At 41.2% G+C, this 25474-nt stretch overlaps 3 protein-coding genes across 10 annotated transcripts in view; all 3 read left to right on the top strand.

Moving 5' to 3' along the window:
- The first annotated feature begins 180 nt into the window (after positions 1-180).
- LOC125760753 (uncharacterized) lies at positions 181-1151 on the top strand. Its single transcript, XM_049421186.1, has one exon. It carries the CDS (start codon positions 181-183, stop codon positions 1024-1026), a length of 846 nt encoding a protein of 281 aa, XP_049277143.1. The 3' UTR covers positions 1027-1151.
- A 4356-nt stretch (positions 1152-5507) lies between these two features.
- Positions 5508-25474, top strand: part of LOC125760736 (mucin-17) — a 162315-nt gene continuing 142348 nt past the window's right edge. For 3 of the 8 annotated variants that reach the window (XM_049421153.1, XM_049421154.1, XM_049421147.1), the window contains exons 1-2: positions 5508-5647; positions 8076-8607. The gene's annotated coding sequence lies outside the window, so the exon portion shown is untranslated. The other 5 variants (XM_049421155.1, XM_049421148.1, XM_049421150.1 and 2 more) reach the window with 5 other exon arrangements.
- Positions 14818-20111, top strand: LOC125760734 (uncharacterized). Its single transcript, XM_049421143.1, has 2 exons — positions 14818-19923; positions 19995-20111. The coding sequence occupies exon 1, from the start codon at positions 14968-14970 to the stop codon at positions 19906-19908; it is 4941 nt and encodes a 1646-aa protein (XP_049277100.1). The 5' UTR covers positions 14818-14967; the 3' UTR covers positions 19909-19923; positions 19995-20111.

The following is a 25474-nucleotide window of genomic DNA, read 5'->3' as shown; positions in this document are numbered from 1 at the left end:
AACTGATAGGAACGCAATCCTTGCTGAAGACTAAATATTGTTCTTCAGCCATTTTGAGGGAAGTGCTGATGAAACATTCGCATGCTTACAGTACATTCGTCATGATGCAATTTTAATGTCTAATATGACGGTCATCCATTTAGAACATCTCCACAATGTTTGCCATTTTAGCAGTACACGATGGCAACTGTTAAGAGCATGATCGTTGGCGGATGTTTCGGGTGTTTCTCGTGTTTTTTGGTGGTATTTCAACTGGTTGGATTTATAATCTTTCCTATTAGCCTTCAACAAACCACCGGTCTTACGATTGGAGATCATCGATGGTCGACCTCGATCTGGTGGATAATTAATTTGTCATTAACAGTGGTTTGTGGCGTTATGGCTAAACGTAACTACGATAAGCTTTTCAACGGCTTGCTCCTAACAGAAGCGATGAACAATTATTTCAAGTTCGTCTTCGGCTGGCTGACGGTTTGCGTGACGCTAGCCGACTCCTGGTTTGGTTGTGAAACGCATCGCTCGATTTGGATACGGTACCGCAATCTGGCCACCGCGAATGGATCATGCCTCGGGTTGATGGGAAGAACCCAACTAGTCCGTGTTATGCTACGCTTTTTCATCGTCGTTCTGGTGATAACAGCAGTATGCGCAATAGTTGAGCGTCAGATGTACTACGGTGTTGCTTACGGTTCGCAATGGCACTATTTTTGGATGCACAACATATACCCATACACAATCAGTCACTTTAGGCACGTGTATCATCTGCTGCACATCTTACTGATGACGGCCAATGTACGGCAATTGCAGAACAGATTGGACCGCTTGCAGCGCTTCGGCGTAACGGAGCACATGGAAGCATGCCGCGCATTCTACGGCGAGCTGTGGCAGATAAACGAGGCCATCAACGAGCTGTTTGGGTTTTCGCAAGCATTAAACATCGCCTGCAGCTTCGCTCAGATTGCATTCGATCTTTATTGGATGTATGCGATGTGGGTGTCGCAGAATGGAAGTATTGAATGTAAGTAAAACAGTAATAAGACAAATGAGACTCAAAAGTAATCTGAAAACATTCGTTTTTTTTTGTCAAGTACAATTATTCTGTCTCGTTCCAACACCGGTAATCATAGGCTTTTTAATGAATGCCGCGAAAACGTATCAGAATGCAATGAATGCACTAGAAGCAACGCTGCTCGATATGGATTGTTCAGAAGATTCGACCATGGCTCCACTGCGATATTTATTCTTGACTCAACTAGTACGCACACCGTTGAAGTTAACAGCGAAAGGTATATTCGACTTTGACTACACGCTTATTCGGAAGGTATGATTTATTGAGACGTATAACAAATATAACACTAAAAGTTCTCTTTTTACTTTCAGCTTGTTATTGTCATACTTACATACGTAATTCTTTTTGTTGACATATCCCGTTAATGCTATTCATGTGTATAATTGTTTGTATTGACTTATAATGTCATGGGAATGACACCAAACGACCTGGCTCACGAACTCCTAGTGAGGATAGGGCAATTTGATAGTACAGTTTTTAATATATTTTTTACTAATGATTCCTGTCTAATCCATTGCAATTTTTTATATAACCTCAGCTTAAATTACGTAAATTATATTTCCTCTTGATAACTTACTTGTTCATTTATTTATTTCTTTCTTTCTTTCTTTCTTTCTTTTTTTCTTTCTTTCTTTCTTTCTTTTTTTCTTTCTTTCTCTCTTTCTTTCTTTCTTTATGTTTCTTTTTTTCTTTCTTTCTTTATTTTTTTCTTTCTTTTCTTCTTTTTTATTTTTCTTTACTTATTTACTTTTAATGCCACTAGATAGTAAAAAGTCTATCAACTGTACGGAAATTTTAAAACAGTTTGAACCATACATTCAGATATTGACAAGATCTTACAGTTATTATGTATAGAAATGTAGCATTTTATATTTATTAATTATTGCAGCTCATCATCTATTGAGCGAATGTCGTCAATTAGCTCCCAAAATTAATACACATTTTCAAAATCAAACAAAACATCAATCATTAGCACAATTGGCACAAACTTTCTTTCATTTAACGCAACAGCAAAACTCGACAATAGCTCTGTTTCGCACCGTACCTAACAGGAACATAATAAAATACATCCAATTACTGTTGTTTCATTGTAAGTTCCTCTATGGAAGCATGTTTACGATGACAAACTCAACTAAAACCACACTCGCAAACAATAAGTCTGTATTTGTAGTGATGATGATTGCCTACGAACGGAAAATAGAAAACATCGCTCAATACGCTAAACTTCCACATCCACATGGAGCTTGAAATTGAAGAAGGAAAAATCATACAAACAAGCAAAAAAAACTAAAACCCGAACAAATAAGCCCAAAGCGCGTTCACTAATCACGGTTCGACATTCGTGATTGTAACGATGGGCTGCCTGCTGGGGCACGCGGTCCCTTACTAGCTTCCTCGGCGGTTGGAAAATTTACTTCCGGTCCGAAGCATCATCACACCGGTAAACCACCGAACACAGACGGACGGTAGTAAAACCAAATCACGCACCCATTTTGGCCCAGTGTTCGTGAAAGTGAAATTACCCAACCGGGGTGTCGCAACGGGAGGCTGCGGCTGCTCTTCCAATGCCAGCACACTGGCATTTAATTTAGGGAAAATTAACTCACCGCGCGAATTGTGTTAGCAAATTAAAAGAAAAATCATCAATAAAGAGCCCTTCCATGGGATCTTGTTTATTTTTTTTTTTTTTTGGTTGTGGAACCGGAGAGAAAAATAAGTGAAAATCAAGACGTTGAAAGAAGCGCATAGTGATTGTGTAACATTGGAAATTTCGTTGTGTTGTGGCGGGAAAAAGGGTGTGAAGCTGTAGTTGATAAGAAGGGCTTGTAAATGATTGCCAACAAATTGTGAATTAAGAAAATGTGTTTAAAGAGTGAAATTAAATGATTTAAATTACTGCCAGGTGTGATGTTGTACATTTCTACTTAAAATAAAATCAAATAAGGAAGTGATCTACCGGAAAATCGATCGCGTGTTTTGACAGATGCATCTGCAGCAAGCATTAAGACAATAGAAAACGCATCAAGACTAGAGATGATTATAAAATAAAGAAGCGAAAAGAATCACCCAATCCGATTAAAATGGAACCACAATTGAGCGCTTCACAACCTCGATGACACCCGTGCGACAGAAACCACATTTTCCGCACTCCGAGCTCTGGTGTATGACTTGGGTACGGTACAACTGCAGACATGGCATAACACGAGTTCATTGCTGGAATCGTTAATTGCTTCACTGCTGGTGAGCATATTTTATGATGAAACGAAACATGCACCACCACCAACATTCCCACCATCCCCGTTGCAGCGGCCATTGCAGCTGCTAAAATTGGGATGCAGTTTCTTTGGAGTCATTTGTCCCGCGTGACAAACACATACTCTCTAATCCACACACACACACACACACTCGTACGTTTATAAGCCGTACTTGTACGGGCTAATGAGTTGAGAACCAATTTGTAAGCGGCTGCAAGCTCGAACTTGGCCAAACCAGCGTGGAAAACTTCGGATGCCGTCACCGTGCTCTACTCTCGTGCCTTTTGTGTAACAGACATATATCTGCCCTGCATTCCGTCCGCCCTTTTCCATCCTCCCGTCCATCTTCCTCCACCGGCACTGACATACCACAGACAAAACATTGCACTCGATCGGCGGTGGAAACACGGAAAATGGTTGGCTGTCGACGTTACCGTGCTTATTCTTACCTCCGGGTAGGCGAGTAGTAGTAGCACTCGAGACACGGCGGAGTAGCTCGCGGTTTCGCAAATGGTACACTTTTGCCGCTACCCTTCCAGCCACAGAAGACGGTACTGCATACTGCAGATGCACACGCTTATCACACGGGCGCATCGGTGAACGGCCGATGCCATCTTGACAGCCGGAAAACTGCAGTCAGCACTGTGACATCGTGCTCTTTTCAGTGTTTCAGTCATCAGGAGCCCCGGACGGACGATAAGTGAATCAATATTAGTTCTTTCGAAGGTGTCAATCAATTGACACCGGAACACGGCATAAGTCGATAGGTTGAGAACGTTTCAACCGGAAATGGCACATTGTGATGAAGTGGTATCTTTACGAAGGACGACTTAATTCTACGACAGTTTTGAACAACGAATTTGTGATGATAAGTACAAACGTTGCTGTTTTATTCACAAAAAAGCCTTTAAATTATTAAAAAGTCACATTTTAGTTGTTGCTAGTACACACTTGTTAGTCGTCGTAACTACAAAATTTAGTAACATAGAAACAAAATTAAACCCTGGTTAATTGCTTAATTAATTAGCATTTCATGAGAATTCACCTGAGTCTGCACTTACTTTTATGCATTAATTATGTTGCATTGTACACGCTTGGCACAGCCACTTAAACTTTAGCCTCGACGATCGTTCAACAGCTTTGGCCATTGCAACAAATCGTGCAATTACAACTAATAGAAACAACATTTCAGCAACAATTACGAACAGCATCCGAAATACCGTCCCAGTGTGCGATCGCGTGATCTAATCCCGGGGCAACCTATTTCTCATCCTTCAATCAACCCCCTTGTGCGAGAGTGATCCCATGCCGATACGATGCGTGGCATGTGTCGGCGAAGCACGTGATCGTTACGAATTTGTCGCTCCCATAGTAACATTCCACAAGTCATGAGATCAAATCTGGATTTGAATACTACTAAAAGAACATTTAACATAATTTAATATTAACACTGAAATGTTGTTAGATTAAATTATGAAAGTAAACTGCACCAATCAATTACGAATATTTATCCTTTAAATATTCCTTTAAAGGTTGAAGAATATTGATCTTGTAGCGATCTGCAAGTTATAGCTTCCAAACTGCATGAAAATTAATGGCTGTAGCTGTACAGTTTAAATACATTTCATTTAAAACTTCGTTTCTTAATCCCTTTGGAACGGGTTTATCATGGTTCTAGCTGGAATCTTAGGTGATATTTGTGTAAATGCTCTACAACAAGTTTTTCCACTTTTTCCAACAACATTATTTTGTTTCTTTTGGTTTCTTCTCTTGAACATATTTTAGTTTAGTACGTCCTCAGGGGACTGGTTCTACGGTAAATTTATGTAAATTGAAATAACTGCTCGAAATAAGTGCTCGAATGTGTTACTTAAAAAAAGTTGCCCCGTACTTTTGCGTGTTTAATAATGTATACACGTATGTTTAGCTTTTCATTGCGTTTTTATCCAAAACTTAAGCTAAAAATCATCATGCTTTTTTAAATCAAAATTTACTGAACTTTTAATGAAAGATGCGATGTTTGCGATTACTACCGATTTTTGTTCGCGGGGTACACCTTTTTGGTGAGGCTCAACAATGTAAATTTCGCTCAGAGCTCAGATAGTTTGAAGAGCGGAGAGAACGCATCAAACGCTCTCGCTCACGTTACCACACAGCTGGATTCTCTTCAACACGCTGGATGGATGAGGATTGCTTCTCAGTTTGAATTGTGAGCTCGGTCCGTACAGAAGGTGCACGTGCCCGTTTGCCAGTGTTGTGCCGCACTGTATGTCAACTGTTTGTTCGGTTCTATTGTGCCCGATTTGGAGTGCATATACGAACGGTGTGTATGTGCTTGTGTGTGAAACAATACCGCACAACCGGATTCGGTTCAGTTCATTCGGCGCGAGAATGGTTTTTGGTGTACACAAACCAATCGCCAAACACGAGACACGATTGAACTGGGTGTGGAAGCTGTAGCTGTCTTAAAGTGCGTTTGATTTGTATCGAAAATACGCTGTGCGTGTGTGTGAAGAAGAAACATGAGCAACACGGCAAAGTGCGGTTTCTTTGCAGTGTGATAATACAGCAGCGTTTAGTAGCGAATAGTTTGTTTATGAAGTGAAGTAAGATGAGTGCGTGTGTCTGCATCAAATAAAACTAAAGCCGCCAAATAACAATAGCACCGACCGCGTGTGTTAGCACAGCATCAAGTAACGCTTTGAGTGCATCGCTCCCCGAAAACAATGCGAACCAATCGTAGCCTTACTTACCAACATCGTAGCAGCCTTTGCAAGAGTCTGACAGATGTGTCAAAATTAGTATTTTTCAAAACACAATCTCCTGTGCGTTGCTCCATTTAGTTTTTGCTCCATCCCCTTCCTTTTGTCATCCACCAACACACACCGGTGACCCTGAGCACACGGAAGCTGCTACCGGAGAGAGAACCGGAACGTACGTGCATCACACTGCGTGCGAGTTTGTGTGTTTGCGCGCGTGTATATGCCTGTGCGAATATTTTCTTCCATTACTTTTGCACGAAATTCTCTCCAATCGGGAGAACGATTATTTGTTTGTGACTCTCCTTGGTGCTGGAAGAAGCCTCTAAAAAAAATTCCTACGCTTACGCGTGTCTTTCTTATCACAAATGATACAGGCTTCAGTATCGGTTCGCATTTGAAGTATCGGCTTGTAGTATAAATTACGCAAATTACGAAGAATTTGCTTAGCTGTAAGAAACATGACACAGGAATTTGGAGCAATTCCTGATGGTTGTCTATTTTTAAATTTCATCCAATTCAAAACCCATCTTCCATCCGTGAAACAACCATCCCCTTGATTTTGCTGTACGTTTACCAGCATTTCCTCTTTAAGAACCACCTAACCTTTCGTTCCCGTTCCCCCATTCCAATCCGGCAACTTCCTGCGTCACAATGCGCTCTTCCTTCTATCGGGTTCCGTTCCTTCCGTTTTTTTGACGTTCGCCAAAAGGGATCCCATTTGGGCCGAAGGGTGGATCTGTGTTTAGTTCCTTTTTTTTGTTTGGTTGTGCTCAAGCGATGGTATGAAATACTATGAAACGCAGGAAGCAAAAGAAGAGGAAAATAACGCATTTTCCTCTCGGTTTCTCTCCAACACGCAGTACGCAGCCAAAGAGCAAATTTGGCCACCGTGCGCATGTGACGTTCCGGACCGGGAAGTTGGCGTTCATTGATTTCATTGAAGTTTTGTCACCTTCACACTCCAGGCGGCATGAGATAGAGCAGCTCTCGTACGCAATTACGCGTGTACAGTGCGGAAGTGTATGCGCCGATTTTTACGCGGGGGGGATGGATGGATCAAGTGTGCGTTAGCATTGTGGGCAATGAGTGTGCGTGTGGATGTGTGTGTGTAGAGTAAAAAGGATCTTTTGTTTTTTAATGGATTTGATAAGTGCACTTGAAGCTTTGTGGAACGAACGTCACCAGATGAAAAACTCATGCTGTCTGATCTTGCACATTGTTCATGCCGCATTTGTCACGATTGGTGAGAGACTTTTTTTCATAATTCTATAGCACATTTGGTACTTGAGCATGTCGTACCTCGTACGCAATAGTGGTCAGGCTACTACCACGCTGTCTTTCGGTTAATTATGAAACATTATGGCACCATCCGAAGGTTAATCTCTCGTCCTCTCGTGATTAGCTTCCCAATCAGCTGACGTTTGCTCTGACACAAGCTGTCAAATCGTGCTATCTTCAGCTTTGTTTACACCGGAGATAAGCGTAGCAATCGATCATCTCACGCCGTTCGACACAGCAAAACTAAAAACCGGTTTCCAGCACGATAATTATGGCCCCGTCATCTGTTTTCACGCACTTTTCGTGTACGCGGTCCTCTCAAATTCATCAGCTGATGATTTCATAATGATTTCCGAATGACCGGATGTACGCGGATGAACAGTTATTGCAGAAGGACAGGAAGGAAGTGACGCTGACAAACGCACCCACACGCACAAGCAGAATTCAAACTCATGAAATGCAAACAAATCCGGTGTGTTTGACTGTGTTCCAATGTAATCCTCTCGAACATGCTGTTGTGGTGCTTAACGACACCAAAAACAGTTAGTGCGGGGATTCCTCTTCAAGGGCACTCATAATTAACGCCGTGAAATATAATTAAAAATGTCATCGAAACACATCGGGGGGGACCTTCCGTGTGAAGGCATTTAGTAACGGTTTCGTTTGAATGTTACTAAATTTCATTTCCCTCTCCGATCACTTCCTTTGCAGTTTCGAATGATGTGTTGATCGAGCTCTAGCTTTTGAATGATTTCCAAACAGTAGCGAAAAAGTGTCAGTGTGTCACGTGGAAAGTGTACTAAAAAGAAATGTCAAAAATATAAACCGAAAGTGTGTTAGTGTTTTTGAAGTGAAGTTTGCCAAGCAGAATTAAACGAAATCGTGTGTGTTTGTGTGATTAATTCCAGCTCCAAGTGTCGATCATGATGGGTCTGAAGGTATTCGCGCTTTTGTAAATATATTGGTAAATTAGTCTGCAAATTTTGAATGTCAAAAAGTCTCACCAATCTCGGTGGCTTTAATTGTGAATAGTGTGAAGTGAATTCTATCCCGTTTGCACAGATCCTTTCGCGGTGGGTGTGATATATTGAATTTAGTGTAATATAAGGTGTTATACATTATGCAATGTTGTGTCTAAAGTGAGAAAAGCGTCCTATAAAGTTTGTAAGAAATATATAAAAAACGTACTTCGAAAGAGAAAAGCTGAGGCGAAGGTGTAAAGAAGAACGTCTCACAGCAAAAGGTATGTAATATGCACAAAACTTTAGTTAATTTAATGTACTTTTTTACATTATCATTTTAACTTTTTTTTTAATTTTTCAATTTACATTTTATTTAATTAGCGTAATATTTTTATATTATTTTTTTTCTGAAACAATATTACGTTTGGTTTTCCAAAGTTACAACCATCTAGATTTTAATTATAAAAAATGTTCAAATAAAATAATTTGATATTTTCATCAACCATAAAATAGAAAGAAAAGATTACAATTTTACGAGAAGAATGATTTACAATTTCTTCCTTTAGTTCTTTCTATTTTTTTTTGTTAAAGCCGTTTAAAGTTCTATAATTCCTACTAATGAAGTATTAATTAGTAGGAATTAGTACTCTTTTTTTAGCAATGATTTTTATTTCTAAATTACTATGTTGGTGGTTTTCTAAATTGCTATTTTGAATAAAACACTTACTATAAATATTTTACTATAATCTACTATAAAAATTCCGAATATAGTTCATAATTGATTTGTTAATATTTAATGTCAAATGTTGCATTTTCTTTAAAAAATTTTTATGGTGCTTCAAATAACGACTCTACTAGTTCAAACGTCTGGCATTTTTACTGTCTATTTAAACTAAGAATAGAGGATAGCTGAATAGACAACTCTTATAACAAAAAATCGAATATAAAAAAAACTTAAAATAAAAGACAATAAAATATAATTGATAGTCTAAGGCGAATAATTTTACAAAAACTGCAGCTTAACAAAAAACTCGCACCAAAATCAAACTATTAAAAACAATTGTTTGATATGGATCATAAAAATGTATTCGCTCAAATTCCTTCTCCAAACTGAACCTTGAGCTTCGTAATGTGAAAAGTAAAATGCTAAACCTTTGCCATTCTGTTTATTACATCACCACCACCATTTGCCAAAACATTTGCCACATAAATATTCATTTTCAACGATAATTGGTTGGTAACAGAACGTCTTCCGATTAGCGGTCGATACGGTGCAACGAAAAAAAAACAAAAATGAAGCGCAACCGTGTCTACAAATTGGTTGGCCGAGATTTGAAGATGATAGGCAGATTGGCGCTGCCTCGCAATCAAAATGGCAACGATAGTAACATTAAAATAAACATAAAAATTGTAGCTAATTTAAAGCGTCACGATATCGTATCATTATTTTTTCGCAACACAAAAAAACACTGTCTGGATGATGTTTTGCCTTTCGTTTGGTGTAACTTCAAATTGGCCATTTTTTGGGGGCTGTTGTAGCTTCCCTTGGTAAAGTGGCAGTGTTGGAAAATGTATATCTGGAACGAACAGGAAGAAACTCGACTATGAACGATCGCTTAATCGCAAGCGTTTCAATATTTTCTCTCGATTCGGATTTTTCGCTTCTCCCCCTTTTTTTGGAACCGAAACCAACCGACTCCTTTCACCGTGAACGGTACGTTCTTTATGTGTATCTTTTCACCCGGATAGGTTCAATCATGGCGCGTTCGATTGACCTGAATCTAATCCTCTACCTCGATTGCGCGGCTTTTTTGCTTCATCCATTAAGAAAAACCCTTTCCCTGTTTGGTGGTGTGGTTTTTTGTTGCATTTTTTCTCTTCTTCTTCGTCTCCCGACAGTCATTGCCGATTCCGCACAGTTGAACTTTAATTTCAGTCTAGTTTTAGACGGTTTCGAGCGAAAAGTAAGCAACGTTGACACGGCCAGAAAGGAGGGTGGCCCCGGGGGTACTTATCAATGTGCGACATAACCGCAAGCAAGTAAGAAAAAGACCTTCTCCTTCGGAGCAAACCAGCAAAAAGGGCACACCGCGACGTTTGATTGAAAGTGAGCCAAGACGGCAGACAACCGGTGCGAACCGATACGGTGGGCACGGTTAAGATTTGCAGCCTGCAACCCTGTGTGGGTGTGGACGACGGTGGCGGTCACGTGGGTTGTTGGTCGCGGACCTGGAGCTCCATTTGAAAGGCGCTTCTAGCTGGGTGCGTTTCGTGGTGTCGAGCAAAATGTGTCTGCTATTGCTTTCGGGCATGGGCGGATATGTGAAGTAAACGATCGTTTCTCTTCCGAATGTTACATTGCTAGCAAAATAGCTGGTACGGTTGAGTGTGCTATCTATACCTCAATAGGTCATAAGTGGGTTGTTTATCACATATCGTACTAAACTAAAGTACTTTACTACTTATAAAAATGTTTATTTAAATAAATAATTTATTTGTTTATTTTTATAAAGAATTTCTACAACCCATCAACAAGTGTTGATGACTCATGTGCCACATATTCCAATGGGGCTTGTGTAGGCGAACTCGCTGTAGTTCCTCACTAAAGCTCACTTACACCTTCACCTGACAGAGTGTCTTCCAAGACGTCGTCAAGACGTAAAATATTTTGCTTAAAAAATTCGAACCCAAAACAAGCAGCTTTGGCACGATGCAGGTACGTTTCGATCACCTTTTGCGTGACATCATCGGTTGGTTCGTGTGTCGGTGATATTTTTATCGAAACAAGTGAACGGACGCGCAACGGAGTCGCAAACAACAAACAAAACAAATTGTCCACGGAAGTAAGGGCACCGTTATACGGACCGTGGCCGTGTGTTAAACACCAACAAAAATGATTTTATAATTACGATTGTTATCAACAATCGTTTTTAATCATGCCGCACACGTCAAGGAGCATTATTGTTTTACATATTTATGAAAATGTGATAAACTTAATCATGCTTAATGCCTTTACGGTGCCCTTTTGGTAGACCGGATGTAGATTTTACGGTGTAAATGGATATTATGTGGAAGAAATAAGTCGTTTAGAGCAGATATGTTGGTAGAATGTTTGAAAAAAAATATAAAATATTTCGCTTTTTTCGGCAATTCTCAAAATCTCAAAAATATTCTGCAATATTTAAACCAAAATACCAACATTTTATGAACTTACAATGTTTTGCAATTCGGTACTAAGAAATTCTCGAAAATCTGAGAATCGATAGGCTTGACATTTTCATCACGTTTTCCTTATCCAATTCCCTAATGCTTAACGTTAGTTTTTTATATCTAAATAATTAATTTTTGTTTACAAGCTGGACGTTCTCAAAACATCAAGCAAAAAAAAATGTTTGTCTGATAATCAAATTTCAGACTAATTTTTAATCAAAACACGCATTCATTGCGCATTCATATACTGGAGTTTTAATGATTTTCACCAAACGTTAGTAGATCGTTTGTAATGTTACTTTTATTTACAGAATTCCCAAGAAAGGCATGTAAAAACAACAATCAATGTGGTTTTAATCATTTTTTATAAAAATTTTGCTAATAATTTCTCAAGAAATAGCTTTCAGTTCAATATCTTCTTTTCTTTCTTGGCTTAACGACCTTTGAAGGTCATGCCGGCCATTTCTGGCTTATGAGACTTATTTTACCACATAGCCGGATAGTCAGTCCTTGCAACGGGAGGACGGTCGGGATGGTATTTGATCGCCAGTCCTGCCTTGTGGACCGGCGCCGTTTAACACATACACCATCGGGTGAGAATGTCTGAGGTAACGAAAAAGACCTCTGTGGAGATTCCGAAAGTCTGAACCCGATGTCCGAAGCACAATATTTTTAAGTTTAGTTTATCATGAAGTATGACGGCCCTTCACCGTATTGTCAGCCACAAACAAAATATTGTTTTCCTCGTGCAATTATTTTTGATCTTCCTGTTTGGCACATGAACGATCAGCGTGATCTACTAGCTGGAAAAATACTGAACAGTACCAAGATCACATTGATACGAACTTCAAATATTTTTTTTTGTCTACATTTTTGTGTCTATATTTTTAATCATTGGATAAAATAAAATTATGTTTTACTTATATTTCTTGCTCTCTAAAAATAAATCAAAAATTTTTCTACACTGAATAGAAAAATATCTTAACTGTAGAAAATTTTAATTGCATTTGTGAAATATCTTTACCGAACGACATTGGGACCTATTTTTGCATGTGTTGCATGGGCTGCTAGTTACACCTTGAAGGGCACAGTGGTTTTTTTGTAAATAGATGGCATTGCCATTTGTCGACAAAACCCCCACCCGCCGTCTTCGGTTAGTTTCCCATTCGTGTAACGAACATCATCGTCAAACCGCGGTCGAAGGGCAATCGTGGGCAAACGTTCGAGCGAACGAGCGTGCGCGTGGGTGAACCACACTTCACAGCATAAATTCATAGCACGAGTGTGTCCAGACGGTTTCACCCCTAAAGCCAAACCTTCTCCATACTTCCATTCTAAATAGCGTGACATTTAACGCATCGTGTTTCATCGTTCAGTATCATTATCTTCTTTGCTTGGCCCTAGCCTTACGATCGAAATCGTTCAGATTCGTCCAAAGGGAGGAATGTAGAAATAGCGGTGGTCATCTTCTTTAGCCATCAGCTGTTACCTCCTACGTGTGTTGCAACACTGCTTGGGGTGGATGGAACTATTTTTAATGCTGGGGACCCTTTTCCCTTCAGCTGCATCTCGGCTGCATTATGAGTGAAACGTGCCGTCTGTTTGAATTTCGAGTTCTTGGATTTTGATACGTCCAAAGCCGTGGAGAGAGAAGAAGGAAGGGGTCAAGTTTTCGGAGACAAATCTTTTTCACTTTCCACCTCCCATGGCACGCGACCTCTGTAACGCCGGGAGCGTAAAATTTGTCACAACACCGTATCCCATCCGCATCCAACGGTGTCAGTGTGTGACGCCAACTTAATAGCTTATACGCTCAGCAGTGAGTTGAGGGAGGAAAATGCATTCGAACGCTTTTCCCACCGTTTCCTTCTGAATTGAAAAACAAATTGAGTTCCATTCGCTGTTGCACCGCGGTCATGGGAAAGGGTCACATCTTGTTTCCCCTCGCTGATGAAAGTGTCCATGTGATGTGGTGTCATCTGCTTTCTCATCGCACCGGTGTACACGATCAACATCGAACCAGGCAACAGCATAAATTGGGCGATTAGACCCCGAGAACCTGTAAGGGGATGGTTTGGGTGACCGGTAAGGTATATAAAGCAATCGGCTTGAAGGGAACAATTACAGTCCACGGCTGTGTGTGTGGACGAAGACAGGGAAGAAACCGACCATCACCAATGACAAAGGCCACGATAAAGGTTTCGTAACATAAAATCGTGCCCATATTGTGAGCGCGGAAAAGCGACTAAAACGGCTTCGTTTTTGGGGGTGCTTTATTCCTTCGTGGTCGTTTATTTTTTTCTTCCTCCCATCTACCGGCCCACCATTAGTGTCAGTGGGAGTTTATGGGAACGCGTTGGTGCGATAGAAAGGAGAGAATAAAGCGCTTGAATTTGATGAAAGATGAAACCAAAATACTGAAATGAGAGGGATTTTTTGTTTCTTCTTCATGTCCCAGTTCTCCCGCTTAAAAAGATCGAATGAACACCCAGGAATAGATTGATTGTATCGGGTTTATTTTAGTTGCTCTGCCAGGCGCCAAATTTATGATCAGCTTCTTGAAGTTGTATGGTATTTTTAATTCAATTTGTTTTTTGCTGTAACTTTAACGGAAAGTAAGCTTTGCAGCTTTGAATGAACGAAGAAACAAAGTGCGGAACATTTGGTACGCGCCTAGTAATTATTCTGACAAGCGTTAAGATAATGATGGACAAGATTTATTGAATCCCTTGTGGATCTGCTCGATATATGACTTCGAGGGTTGAATATATCAACAAATTAATCTTCCACAATGAAAGGTTTTATACACATGTGAAGTAGTCAATATTTTTGGGTCATCCTATTGAAGAGTCGATAACTCACGTTAAAGTAACAATCCTGCTTTAGGCCAATAGTTCAATTGTTGATGAAGTTTAAGCATCATTGTTCAGTTTGGTAATATATTTTTTTTGATGTCTTGAAAGCGAGCCACATGACGTGCCACTGTGCGGTGGCAGCGTCAGCGAAGGAAGAGGAACAAGGAGTCAGTCACAACGTAGGAGCCACAGAGGGCAGTAATAAAACGTTCTTAAGAAACCAACATATGGTGCCGTGACCAGGATAAGTGTTCATATTCAGTTTGGTTAACGTTTACAAGTCTTAGTGGCAAGTCCTAAATGGAAAATCAGCCTCAGCACCACTCGGAGGAGTCGGATGAGGAAGTTTTCGAGGGTTTCTCGCAAGAGGATTTCCGAGAGAAGAAGAAATCAAGCAACGAAAACAAAATGGAGTCGTTGAAGGCAAAAATCGCTGAACGTGAAGAAATCCTGCGATGCTTGCAACGGCAAGAGGATTTTTTGCATAATTTCACGCCAGGTGATCAAAAGTTTGTGCAAGCTAGGTTGCGACGCGTCCGATCATGTTTGGAGCAGTTCCAGAACGTAACAAGATCAATGCGTTTGATCGAAGGATCGGTAGCGGCGAACGAAGCATTATTGGATGAAACAGATGAACGATGCATGGTGTTGATTGGGGAATTTGAAGAAAAGCTTCAGAGTTTTACGAGCAAAAACGTCATGCCGGTCAGTGTTAAGGAAGAAAAAAGAGTTCGTCTGCCGCGGCTTGCGCTTCCGGAATTTTCCGGGAACTATGAAGATTGGTTGCCCTTTCACAGTTTGTTCGTGTCAGCAGTTCATGGAAATACCGGAATAACTGATACTGAAAAAATGATGTATTTAAAAGGGGCTTTGAAAGGTGATGCATCGAGCGTTGTGGATGCTTTTCCTACTTGTGGTTCGGCGTATGAAGCTGCTTGGAATGCGTTGAATAAAAGATACGCGAACGAGTATCTTTTGAAGAAAAGATACACAAAGGAACTGTTGCGTATGCCAAAAATAAAAATGCGAAAGGCAAAGGAAATCCACCATCTTATCGAGGGTTTTGAGCGTAATACAAAGCTGCTTGATCAGCTCGGCGAAAGTTCTTCGAACTGTGGAATGCTATTGGTGGAATTAGTGTTGTCCAAATTAGACGAAGAAACACAGCAAAAGTGGGAGCAGCATTTGGAAGACAAAAGCGTGTGCTCAGTGGAATCGCTGTTCGAATTTCTTCGAATGGAGTGTCGTGTTTTGGACGCTACCGCGGTTGATCATCGAGCGTCGACCAGTTCTCAGAAAAACGATCGTCGTGTGGCGAACCTAGCAACAGAACAACAACAGAATACGTGCGCGCATTGTGGAAAGCTTCATGCCATCGCTTTGTGTAAGGCATTTTTGGAATTGACAGTGGATGGACGGTACGATGTGGCTATCAAGAAAAAGTTGTGCCTTAACTGTCTGGCTCCAGGCCATTGGGCTGCGAAGTGTTTTTCTCGAGCGAGATGCACGAAGTGTAACAAGCGTCATCACGAAACGTTGCATAAAGAAGGCACGAAAGAAGACCCTACGGTGGGCGCAGTGACCATGTTAACATCGTTTCCTAAGTCCAAATCTGCGATTTCAAATCAAGTGATGTTGTCTACAGCTATGGTGCAAGTAAAGTGCAGAAATGGAAACTGGATAGCCGTTAGAGTGCTGTTGGATAATGGGTCCCAGGTCAATATAATGACCAATGATCTCCATAAGCGTTTGAAGCTTCCGAAGTGTAGTGAGTCAATCGTTGTCTCTGGAATCGGAAATTTGACGAAAAATGCACCAATAACGAGAACATTCGTCGCGTCAAACGACAGAGCATTTTACGAAGATGTAAACTTTTTAGTGATGTCAGCGATAACAGACAATCAGCCTTCGAAGAGCGTGCATATTGGTATTGATAAGCTTCCCAAGAATATCGTTTTAGCTGATCCCAAGTTTGACGAGAAGGGTCCTATTGACATGCTGCTAGGGGCAGAATATTTCGCAGATTTTCTGCATCCGAAATGTGAAATTATTCCGGCTAGCCACCATCACCCGGCGTTCTTGAAGACTGTTTTCGGATGGGTAGCAGTAGGAAAAACGATTTCTGCTGAAGACTTCAGGGTGAGCTGTAACGTCGCTACGATCGAAGGATCTTCCGAGAATTTGGCACAATCCATCGAGCGCTTTTGGACAATAGAAGAACTACAGCAATCTCCACAAGTTTCGCAAAAGGATATGGACTGTGAAGCAAGTTTTGGTCAGCATCATCGGGACGTCAATGGGAGGTATGTTGTAAGGTTACCGTTTCAGGTTGGTTTGCAGGAAGGCTTGGGGAAATCCAAAGAAAATGCGACCAAGCGGTTCCTCCAGTTAGAGCGGCGCTTTAACAGAGATCCAACTCTGAAGAAAGAATATTCCGCGGTAATTGCAGACTACATTGGCAAAGAATACATGAAGAAAGTCATGATAGATGAAACAACCGATGACCCGCAAAACCATTACTACCTTCCGCACCATCCTGTTATCAAAGCTTCAAGTACAACCACCAAGATAAGGCCAGTATTTGATGGATCTGCTAAAACTGACACAGAAAAATCATTAAATGATCTGCTTTTAGTTGGACCAGTCATACAAGAATCTTTATTCACTTTGTTACTCAAGTTCCGCATGCGAAAGATTGCTTTGGTTGCTGATATTAGGCAAATGTATCTGCAAGTAAAGGTACACCACGACCACACACGATATCAACGAATTTTGTGGCGCGACTCGCCGGACAAGCCGATCGATGTTTTCGAGTTACAAAGGGTAACATTTGGACTGGCATCGTCGTCCTTCTTGGCAACTCGCGTGCTGCAGCAGTTGGCGCTAGATGAAGGGGATAGTTTCCCAATGGCAAAATCAGCATTACTGGAGGATTTTTACGTTGATGATTACATCGGAGGCGCCAACAGTGAGGAGGAGGCCATCCAGCTACAAGCTCAGCTAACATGTTTGTTGGAAAAGGGCGGTTTCCATTTGACGAAATGGAACAGCAACATAACAAACGTATTGGATAATGTGCCGGCGGAAGATATGGCATCTTCCAAGGTAAAAAACTTTGAGGCAGTTGAAGAGCCGACCAAGGCTTTGGGAGTTTCGTGGAATACTGAAACTGATAAGTTATTTATCAGCACTAGCCTCCAGAATAGCATCGATACATGGACTCGCCGGAAGGTGTACTCATTGGTGGCGAAGATATTTGATCCGTTGGGTTTGGTAGCGCCTGTCACAGCCTGGGCCAAGATTCAAATGCAAGCCTTATGGTTGTCAACACAAAGTTGGGACGAACCCATACCTAGCCACATGGAAAGGCGTTGGAATGACTTTTATGCGCAAATTCCTTATCTTGCTAGCATACAGTTTCAGCGTTATGCTATCGTCGATGATCCTGCAACTTTGCAACTGCACTGTTTCTCTGATGCTTCCGAGGCAGCATACGGAGCATGCATTTATGTACGCGCAGTCGATTCCAACGGAAACGTAAAGGTCACTCTGCTAGCAGGAAAATCCAGACCAGCTCCACTAAAACGTATAAGCTTGGCAAGATTAGAGCTCTGCGGTGCGTTGCTGTCAGCTAAATTGCAGAAAACTGTTCGCCAAGTATTTGGTTTTTTAAATACGAATGTGTATATGTGGACAGATTCTACTATCGTGTTGCATTGGATACGGTCGCCTTCGTACACGTGGACTACATTCGTCGCAAACAGGGTTTCCCAAGTGCAAGAGCTTACTAAAGAGTGTAAGTGGCTTCATGTTAGGGGAACAGAGAACCCGGCTGACGTCGTCTCCAGAGGGGCGCTTCCGCACGATCTGCTGTTGAAGGAATCCTGGTTCCATGGACCGTCTTGGATGGGGTTATCTGAATCGCAATGGCGTACGAGTTATCCATCGGATATGCCGGAAGATGAAGTAATCGAGAAAAGAATCTGTACGACAGCAGTGCTTAAAACTGATGAACCTGAAGATTGGTGTGCCAGATTTTCCAACTTCGAAAAATTGTTGCGGGTAACAGCTCGTTGTTTGAGAGTTGTTGGCAAATATCGGCATAAAGAAGTAAAGCAAAACAGTGATAAGTATTTATCCATCGAAGAGCTCAGGAATGCTAAAATGGTTCTCGTGAAGCGTTTGCAACAGCAACATTTCGCTTCAGAGATAAGGGAGCTTGCGAACGGGAAATCGGTGCCCGCGAAATCAACTATACGAACATTGGGAGCATTCCTGGATGAAAGTGGTTTTCTGCGAGTTGGTGGCCGCCTTCGCGGAAAGGAAATGGAACTTGGCATCAAACATCCTTTAGTGCTTCCAAAAAGGGCGCAGTTCTCGAGATTAGCAGCGGAATACTATCATCGCATATCGCTGCATGGTGGACCTACAATGACACTCAGCATGATGCGGAGGGAATTCTGGCCGTTGCAAGGGCGATCTTTGGTGAACAAGGTCTGCAGAAGTTGCCTTCCATGTTTTCGGCTGAGTCCGGCTCTTATACAGCAACCGCAAGGCCTACTGCCAGCAGAACGAGCCTCACCTGGCAGACCGTTTGCAGTTGTAGGAGTGGATTTCGCTGGTCCCGTCTACTTAAAGCCGGTGCATCGTAAGGCAGCATCTGAGAAAGCATATATTTGTGTTTTTGTATGTTTTTCAGTTAAAGCGGTTCACGTCGAGCTTGTGGAGTCGCTTTCTACCCAGGCTTTTATGGCTGCTTTTCATCGGTTTGTCGCTAGAAGAGGTCTACCGAGCCAGGTTTATTCCGATAACGGGCTCAACTTCCAAGGAGCGCGGAACCATCTCAAGGAGCTTTACGATCTGTTGCGGAGTGATTCAGCTAAAGAGGCAGTTCTGAAGTATGCGACGGATGCCGGAATCAAGTGGCATTTCATCCCGCCGCATGCTCCCAACTTTGGTGGCCTATGGGAGGCAGCGGTAAAGGTGGTGAAGCGAACCATGACGAAGGTGATAGGAGAGCGACGATTGTCGTTTAGCGACTTGGCAACTATTTTGTCTCAGGTTGAGGCACAACTGAATAGCAGACCCCTGACGCCACTATCCGAGGATCCGGCGGAGCTAAATGTGTTAACTCCTGCGCACTTTCTCATCGGTGCGCCGTTAAACACTGTTCCCGAAATTGATGTCACTGCGGTTCCGGTCAACCGATTGCGGCACTACGAGCAATTGCAGCTTATAATTCAAACCCACTGGAAGCGGTGGCGTGGGGAATACTTGTGTGAATTGCACAATGAAAACCAGCGTAGACGTGTTGCCGTTCCTTTAAGTGTGGGGCAAATGGTGATTTTAAAGGAAGATGGAAAAATGCCTTTGCAATGGCCTCTAGGACGCATTTCTAAACTTTTTCCCGGATTAGATGGGGTAGTAAGGGTCGTAAATATTCGCACCAAGTTAGGAGAGTATAAGAGACCGGTCTCGCGCATATGTTTGTTACCATTCGAAAATGAAAGGATGTAAATAGAAGTTTATTTGGTAAATTTCTGCGAAATTTAGGTGGCCGCCATGTTCAGTTTGGTAATATATTTTTTTTGATGTCTTGAAAGCGAGCCACATGACGTGCCACTGTGCGGTGGCAGCGTCAGCGAAGGAAGAGGAACAAGGAGTCAGTCACAACGTAGGAGCCACAGAGGGCAGTAATAAACGTTCTTAAGAAACCAACAATCATAATTATAGAATTTTTTTACTGATTTATTCTAAATAAATAAATAAACTGACAAAGAAATTCAAATACTTGAGAAGAGTGAATAGAAATGAGTTTACGTCAAACTTTAAGTACTAGTTTAATGTTTTTGCACTAAAAACACTGTGTACTAAAATATGAATATTTCGCTATAAAATGTTCTAAACCCGAAACAATAATTATATTTGACAAATACATTCGAAACAAACGTAGTTTTAGGTTCTTCAGCATTTTTGTAGCAGTCATAAACAAATTAATAAAATTTAAATAATTTTTTGTTTCGATTTTATTACAATCGGCAATTTGATTGATTTTTTCCTTTCTCTCCGCTAGATGGCACCTGTTGTGGTGCTAATTGAAAGTTGCGAAAAGAAAAAAAATATGACGCAATGTGTACCACGAGAATCCCTGCAAATAGCACTGTTCTTCCATTGCCAATCATTACGCTTTATGTGTTGCATAAAACAGTGTTAAGTGATTTAACCTCATTAAATGAAGCATACAGCATGTCAATCGGGTGCAGACAAACCGATCTGAAAATTAAAAAAATAACTCAACCAAAAAAAAAAAAACAAAAATAAATCATACCTCCTTCCGTTTTGCTATGAAATGTAAACCTTTTCACCTTAACAACCTTAATCATGATTGGCACCCAGCCCTTTCACTGTACTTTACAGTGGCACGAGCTCTGTACCGTGCCCACTAGAGAGTGGTACGGATTGTGCAACATATGTTTCTACTTTACGACTTTATTCGCCCGATGACGGCAAAGGTACGACTTTTATGTTGGAGCACATTAGTTATGCCAATAAGTAAGAAAAAAAGCGAACAAAAAATACAAAATGTGTCGCACGAAAAAAATCATGAAAATGTAAAATAAAATCAACGCGTATTGTATAATGTTGTCCACCATGATACCACCACCCAACTTAATGGCGTATTAATGCGATTCATTACGCTTATGGCCAATTAAAATGGCGAAACAAAAAAAAAGCAACAAAAAACCGGCGTATTGAGGATTTTCGATACGATTGGGTTTTGTATGCAAACAGAATGGGAAGGTAGGAAAAAAAATTACAGCAATGATGAAAAATCTTTTTCTGTGTTTTGTTTTCCTTTTCACCAAACAAGCGGCATTACCAACGGCAGGATAGTCATGCACGTGCCAATCACAAATTGTGGTTACGCATTTGTTTGTGTAAAAGATTTTCTCCGTGATTACGCGCCGTCTGGGAAATCTTACCCCAACGGGATGGGAAAGGACGAGAAAAGAGGGTGGAGGGTGAGAAAATCGGTTTTCATTTTTCGCAACATTTTATTTTGTGATTGGCTTTTTCCGGCTGTCGTTATGATAAAAATCGTTACTCTAAGCCATGTTGTCCCTTAGCGCATACGTAACATGTATAAAATCCCTGTTGAAAGCGATGAGCGAGAAGAGTTTAATCCACCACAAGCACGTGCAACGCTCTGTTTCCAATCTCATTAGAACGATCAGAGGGGAAACTCATCAAGCGGGGGTTAGGATGACGTTCTTAAATCCCGATGCTTTTGGAAAATATTCTACCACCGTGTGAGTTTGACTTTCGTTTTTTTTATCTTTCTCTTTTTCCTCTCTCACTTACAATACGATACAAATGTACGATACAAACCGATTACTTGTCTTGCGTGATTTCTTTATTTTCTGTATTTTTTTCTCCCTTATACGTATAATGGTACACAACACGGTACATCATCAAGGGGATGATGCATCGGATGGTTATGTTTGTATATGCTATTTGTTTTGCTTTATGTTTCACGCCGTGTCTCCCGCTGCGGGTGGCTTTCTTCCATTTCCATCGACAAGGATTTTGCTACGAACGCAGGATGTAACGAAGCGGAAAGCGAAGCGAACATTTTCCCTCCCGTTCTGCGGCCCGTTTGCCCGTTATCAACATTCCGCATTTCTCCCCCGTTTTAGATTCATTTTCCTGCAGATGGAGATCGACATGTATGATAATGTTTTCCCCCTTTTTACGGTGTTCTGTCTCGTGGTAAAACAATACGGCATACGCACTTCGCAATTTTACCATTGAAATGTGAGGTTAATTTCTTCATCACTTTGCATTACGATTGCTCACTGCTGACGCACATCAACTTCTGGTGCTGCCAACGGTTCAAATGTGGCTCTAGACTTGTGCAAAATAATCACTGCTAACAGCCTGCCGATGATACGGCACTTTGGTACTAGTCTTCTTAGTAGCATATCTTAGCTGCCACTGGCAATGGAAGTTTTTCGGGGGGAGTGGAAGACCTCCCCTGTTTTCGTTCTTCCAAATAGATCCCATTTTGTTGAGGTCTGCTGTAATAGAACGGGAGGCTGAAAACATGCTGAACTAGACAGGAATACTCTCGGCAAACTAACTGAAAAAGGTATTGTATGTCTGAAGCACTCGCCGAAATGGATCCTAATGTCAAAAGCAAATACTCTTGCAGATGTGTAAATGAGGGATTAATTTAAAAGGAGCATTTGGTAGCGTTTTGGTTGCGAGGTGGTGAAGATTCGCTCGAGAGCCTAAGCAGGAATTTCCTCTTCGTTGAAGAATTTGCTGACTTAGACGAAAGAGGTTAAAGTTTGAGGTTTCGAAAGGCGGAACAAGAAATGGAACTATTTAGACGTTCAATATATTCCTAAGCCTTTTTAAGATGAAATTTTCATCCACACTGTCCATCCGTGATAAAGAAACATGCTCTGTGGGTGAGTCTTTGTGTCCATGGTTATTGTGGCAAACGCATACGGACAGATTGGACACGAAACCTGTGGTGCAATGATTTCTGCTCAATTACAGTCAATCAACACCATCTCCAGCGTGTCTTTGACCATGCGTCCCGCAAGCAGCAGGAGAAAACCCCTTCCGTTGAAGCTTACGAATCAACCAAGCATAAGGGTTATGTTGTGCTGTTGTTTGTTGTGTGGGGTTGTTTGCGTTGCGCATATTAATCAGCTGCCAATGTGGAGCAAGAAAACCTTTAAGCGCTACCATTGATGCGAACAGGGATTGATTGTTGGTTGTTTCTTTCTCTCTTCCCATAGTCTCCCATTGCTTTCCGCACGTTTGCTATCGAAATTAATCGTTTGCAAGCTGAACGAACACACACACGCACACAATTTATCGGTTCAACTCGACCGACCCCGACGGAGATAGTGGCCAAGAAGAACGTGAGTGTTAGGCGGTGCAGAACGAATCATTTCTGGCGGTGGGTGAAAACTTTGAAAGAAGTGAAATAATTAGTCAGAACCGTACAATCCTTTCCTTCCATCCCCTGTTACCCTTCTAATAAGCCCCCTTGATGTTACGTTTACGGTTCGGTAGGCGAAAGTGGTTCGGAAGAAGGTGCTAGCTGCTCGGTCGGGCCCCAATTAAGGTGTTGCATGTCTGTCTTCATCTTACCAGTTTCATCATGTTTTGCGTGCGAATGCTTAATCCCCCGCATTCGACTTCTCCTGCTCTCGAGAAGTAATGATGAGTGGAGGATGGGGGACGTATGCATCCTCTCGTAATCGGACTCGGATTCGGAGCAGATGCAAAAACAAAACCCAAGTGGACAAATGATGAATACATGGCAAAACGGTTAACTGGGGCTGTTTTCGTGCCCCGTTGGATTTGCAATTTCTAATGTTTGTTCATGCGAATAACCGTGCCTGATGGAGCTGATGTGGGGGAATGCATAAATTATTGGAAAATTTCTAACCATGCTGCTGGACGGGTAATATGATAATGGTTCGGTGAAAGATGTTTAATGATGATCTGATTGTAGGCTCAATCAATTGGCGGTTAATTTTTCTTGAATAAAAACAGGTGGTAAGAAGCGTGCGCCAGCTGTACGGCGTCTTGCTCAAACAGGGGGAGGAAAATAAAATTATATGTTATTTTTATAATCGATAGTTTATTAAGATCATCAAGGATTGGTTGTCTATTTGGCGGATCTTAGAATTCATATTTATTTACTGGAAACAACTAGAATAAGACTATGATCATGTTTCGAAACTGTATACCCGAATTGAAGCTGGTATTTCTCGAATTTCTCAATAAAAGAATATTATGAGGAATATCTTTGGAATCTCAGTTTGAGAGAAGAGCGTGTGAAACTGTCACTTTTCAACTGTTAGCATTTCTTGAAGATTCTGCCAGAAGCAACGCTGATATTCCGTAATTTAAATATATAAATGATTACGACGTCCGCGCAATTCGAGTCCACGAGTTTGTTTGTCTTCAAAAAGTGCTAGTAATTTTAATGAATTTTCTTGGGTCTTTTCTTGGGCGCGACTTAACCCAACAACCGCCTGCACAAGTTATTCTCAAACAAAGGTGCTTACAAGACACAATATCCAACGCTTTCCGGAACTCATAGTCAGATTCGACAATTTAGCGATTAATCAATAACAATAATTCAAGTTTCGAAAATAATATGTATAAATGTAGTAATAATTAAGACATTTCAGAAAATTTTAAATAAGCGTAGCAAGTGACAGATTGAGCGCTTTTTTTAAACTTCTCAAAGTAATACCTTTGGTATGCCTAGTAATTTAAGATGAGCATGGAACTGTCAAAAGGATACTCTTTCGCTTTAAAATTTTTCATCTCAATCGATATATTTCGGTTGTTTTTTTACTGTTTCTTTACAAGTACTGTCATGTTCACATTTCTCGTATTGCTTTTAGTGTCGTATCTCTATTACTAGAACAAAAGTTCTTGAAAAACTTGTCCTTACTTTATCAAGTACTCACCAAGAACCTACCAAAGAACTGAAACATTAAAAAGAAAACAAAGAATGATAATGGAAGACTTCACACATTCCACGAAAATCTGACTTCTTAGATAAAAACGACAATCACGGTCGCAAAATTCAAAGTGGTCTTTCCTTTTGTTAGACGACTGATAAAAATTGTCCATGAAAGCAAAAAACAAACCTCACTATGTAAGTACATCTTCACCGAACTACCACACCAATAGACCATTTTACAAAAACGTCCATTAGGCAACTGAGTGGGTAAGTATTCCAACTTTGGAAAGACACTTTTCGGTAAATGCAGCACAAATGCACACTCTGGACGCCTGTTACCTAAGAATAGTCCAGCCTCTAAAGACGAATGGAAAGACGAATGACAAATTTGTACACGCTTACGGTTCCCGGTACTGCCTGCAGGCCCGGTTGTGGATCGGTATACAGCAAATTCTTGCCTTCGAACCCGTATCTGACGATGGGTTTTTGTGCGTATTCGTACCATCCGGTGGAGCATCTTACCCGGACCAGCTCGGGGGGACCTGTTTTTTTTAGAACGTCTTGCTTGTCCCTTCCGCCCGG

Source organism: Anopheles funestus, chromosome 2RL (genome assembly GCF_943734845.2).
Source record: "Anopheles funestus chromosome 2RL, idAnoFuneDA-416_04, whole genome shotgun sequence".
In the NCBI taxonomy this organism is placed as follows: domain Eukaryota; kingdom Metazoa; phylum Arthropoda; class Insecta; order Diptera; family Culicidae; genus Anopheles; species Anopheles funestus.
Note: the sequence above shows the minus strand (reverse complement) of the source record. Positions and strands in the feature narration are given on the sequence as shown.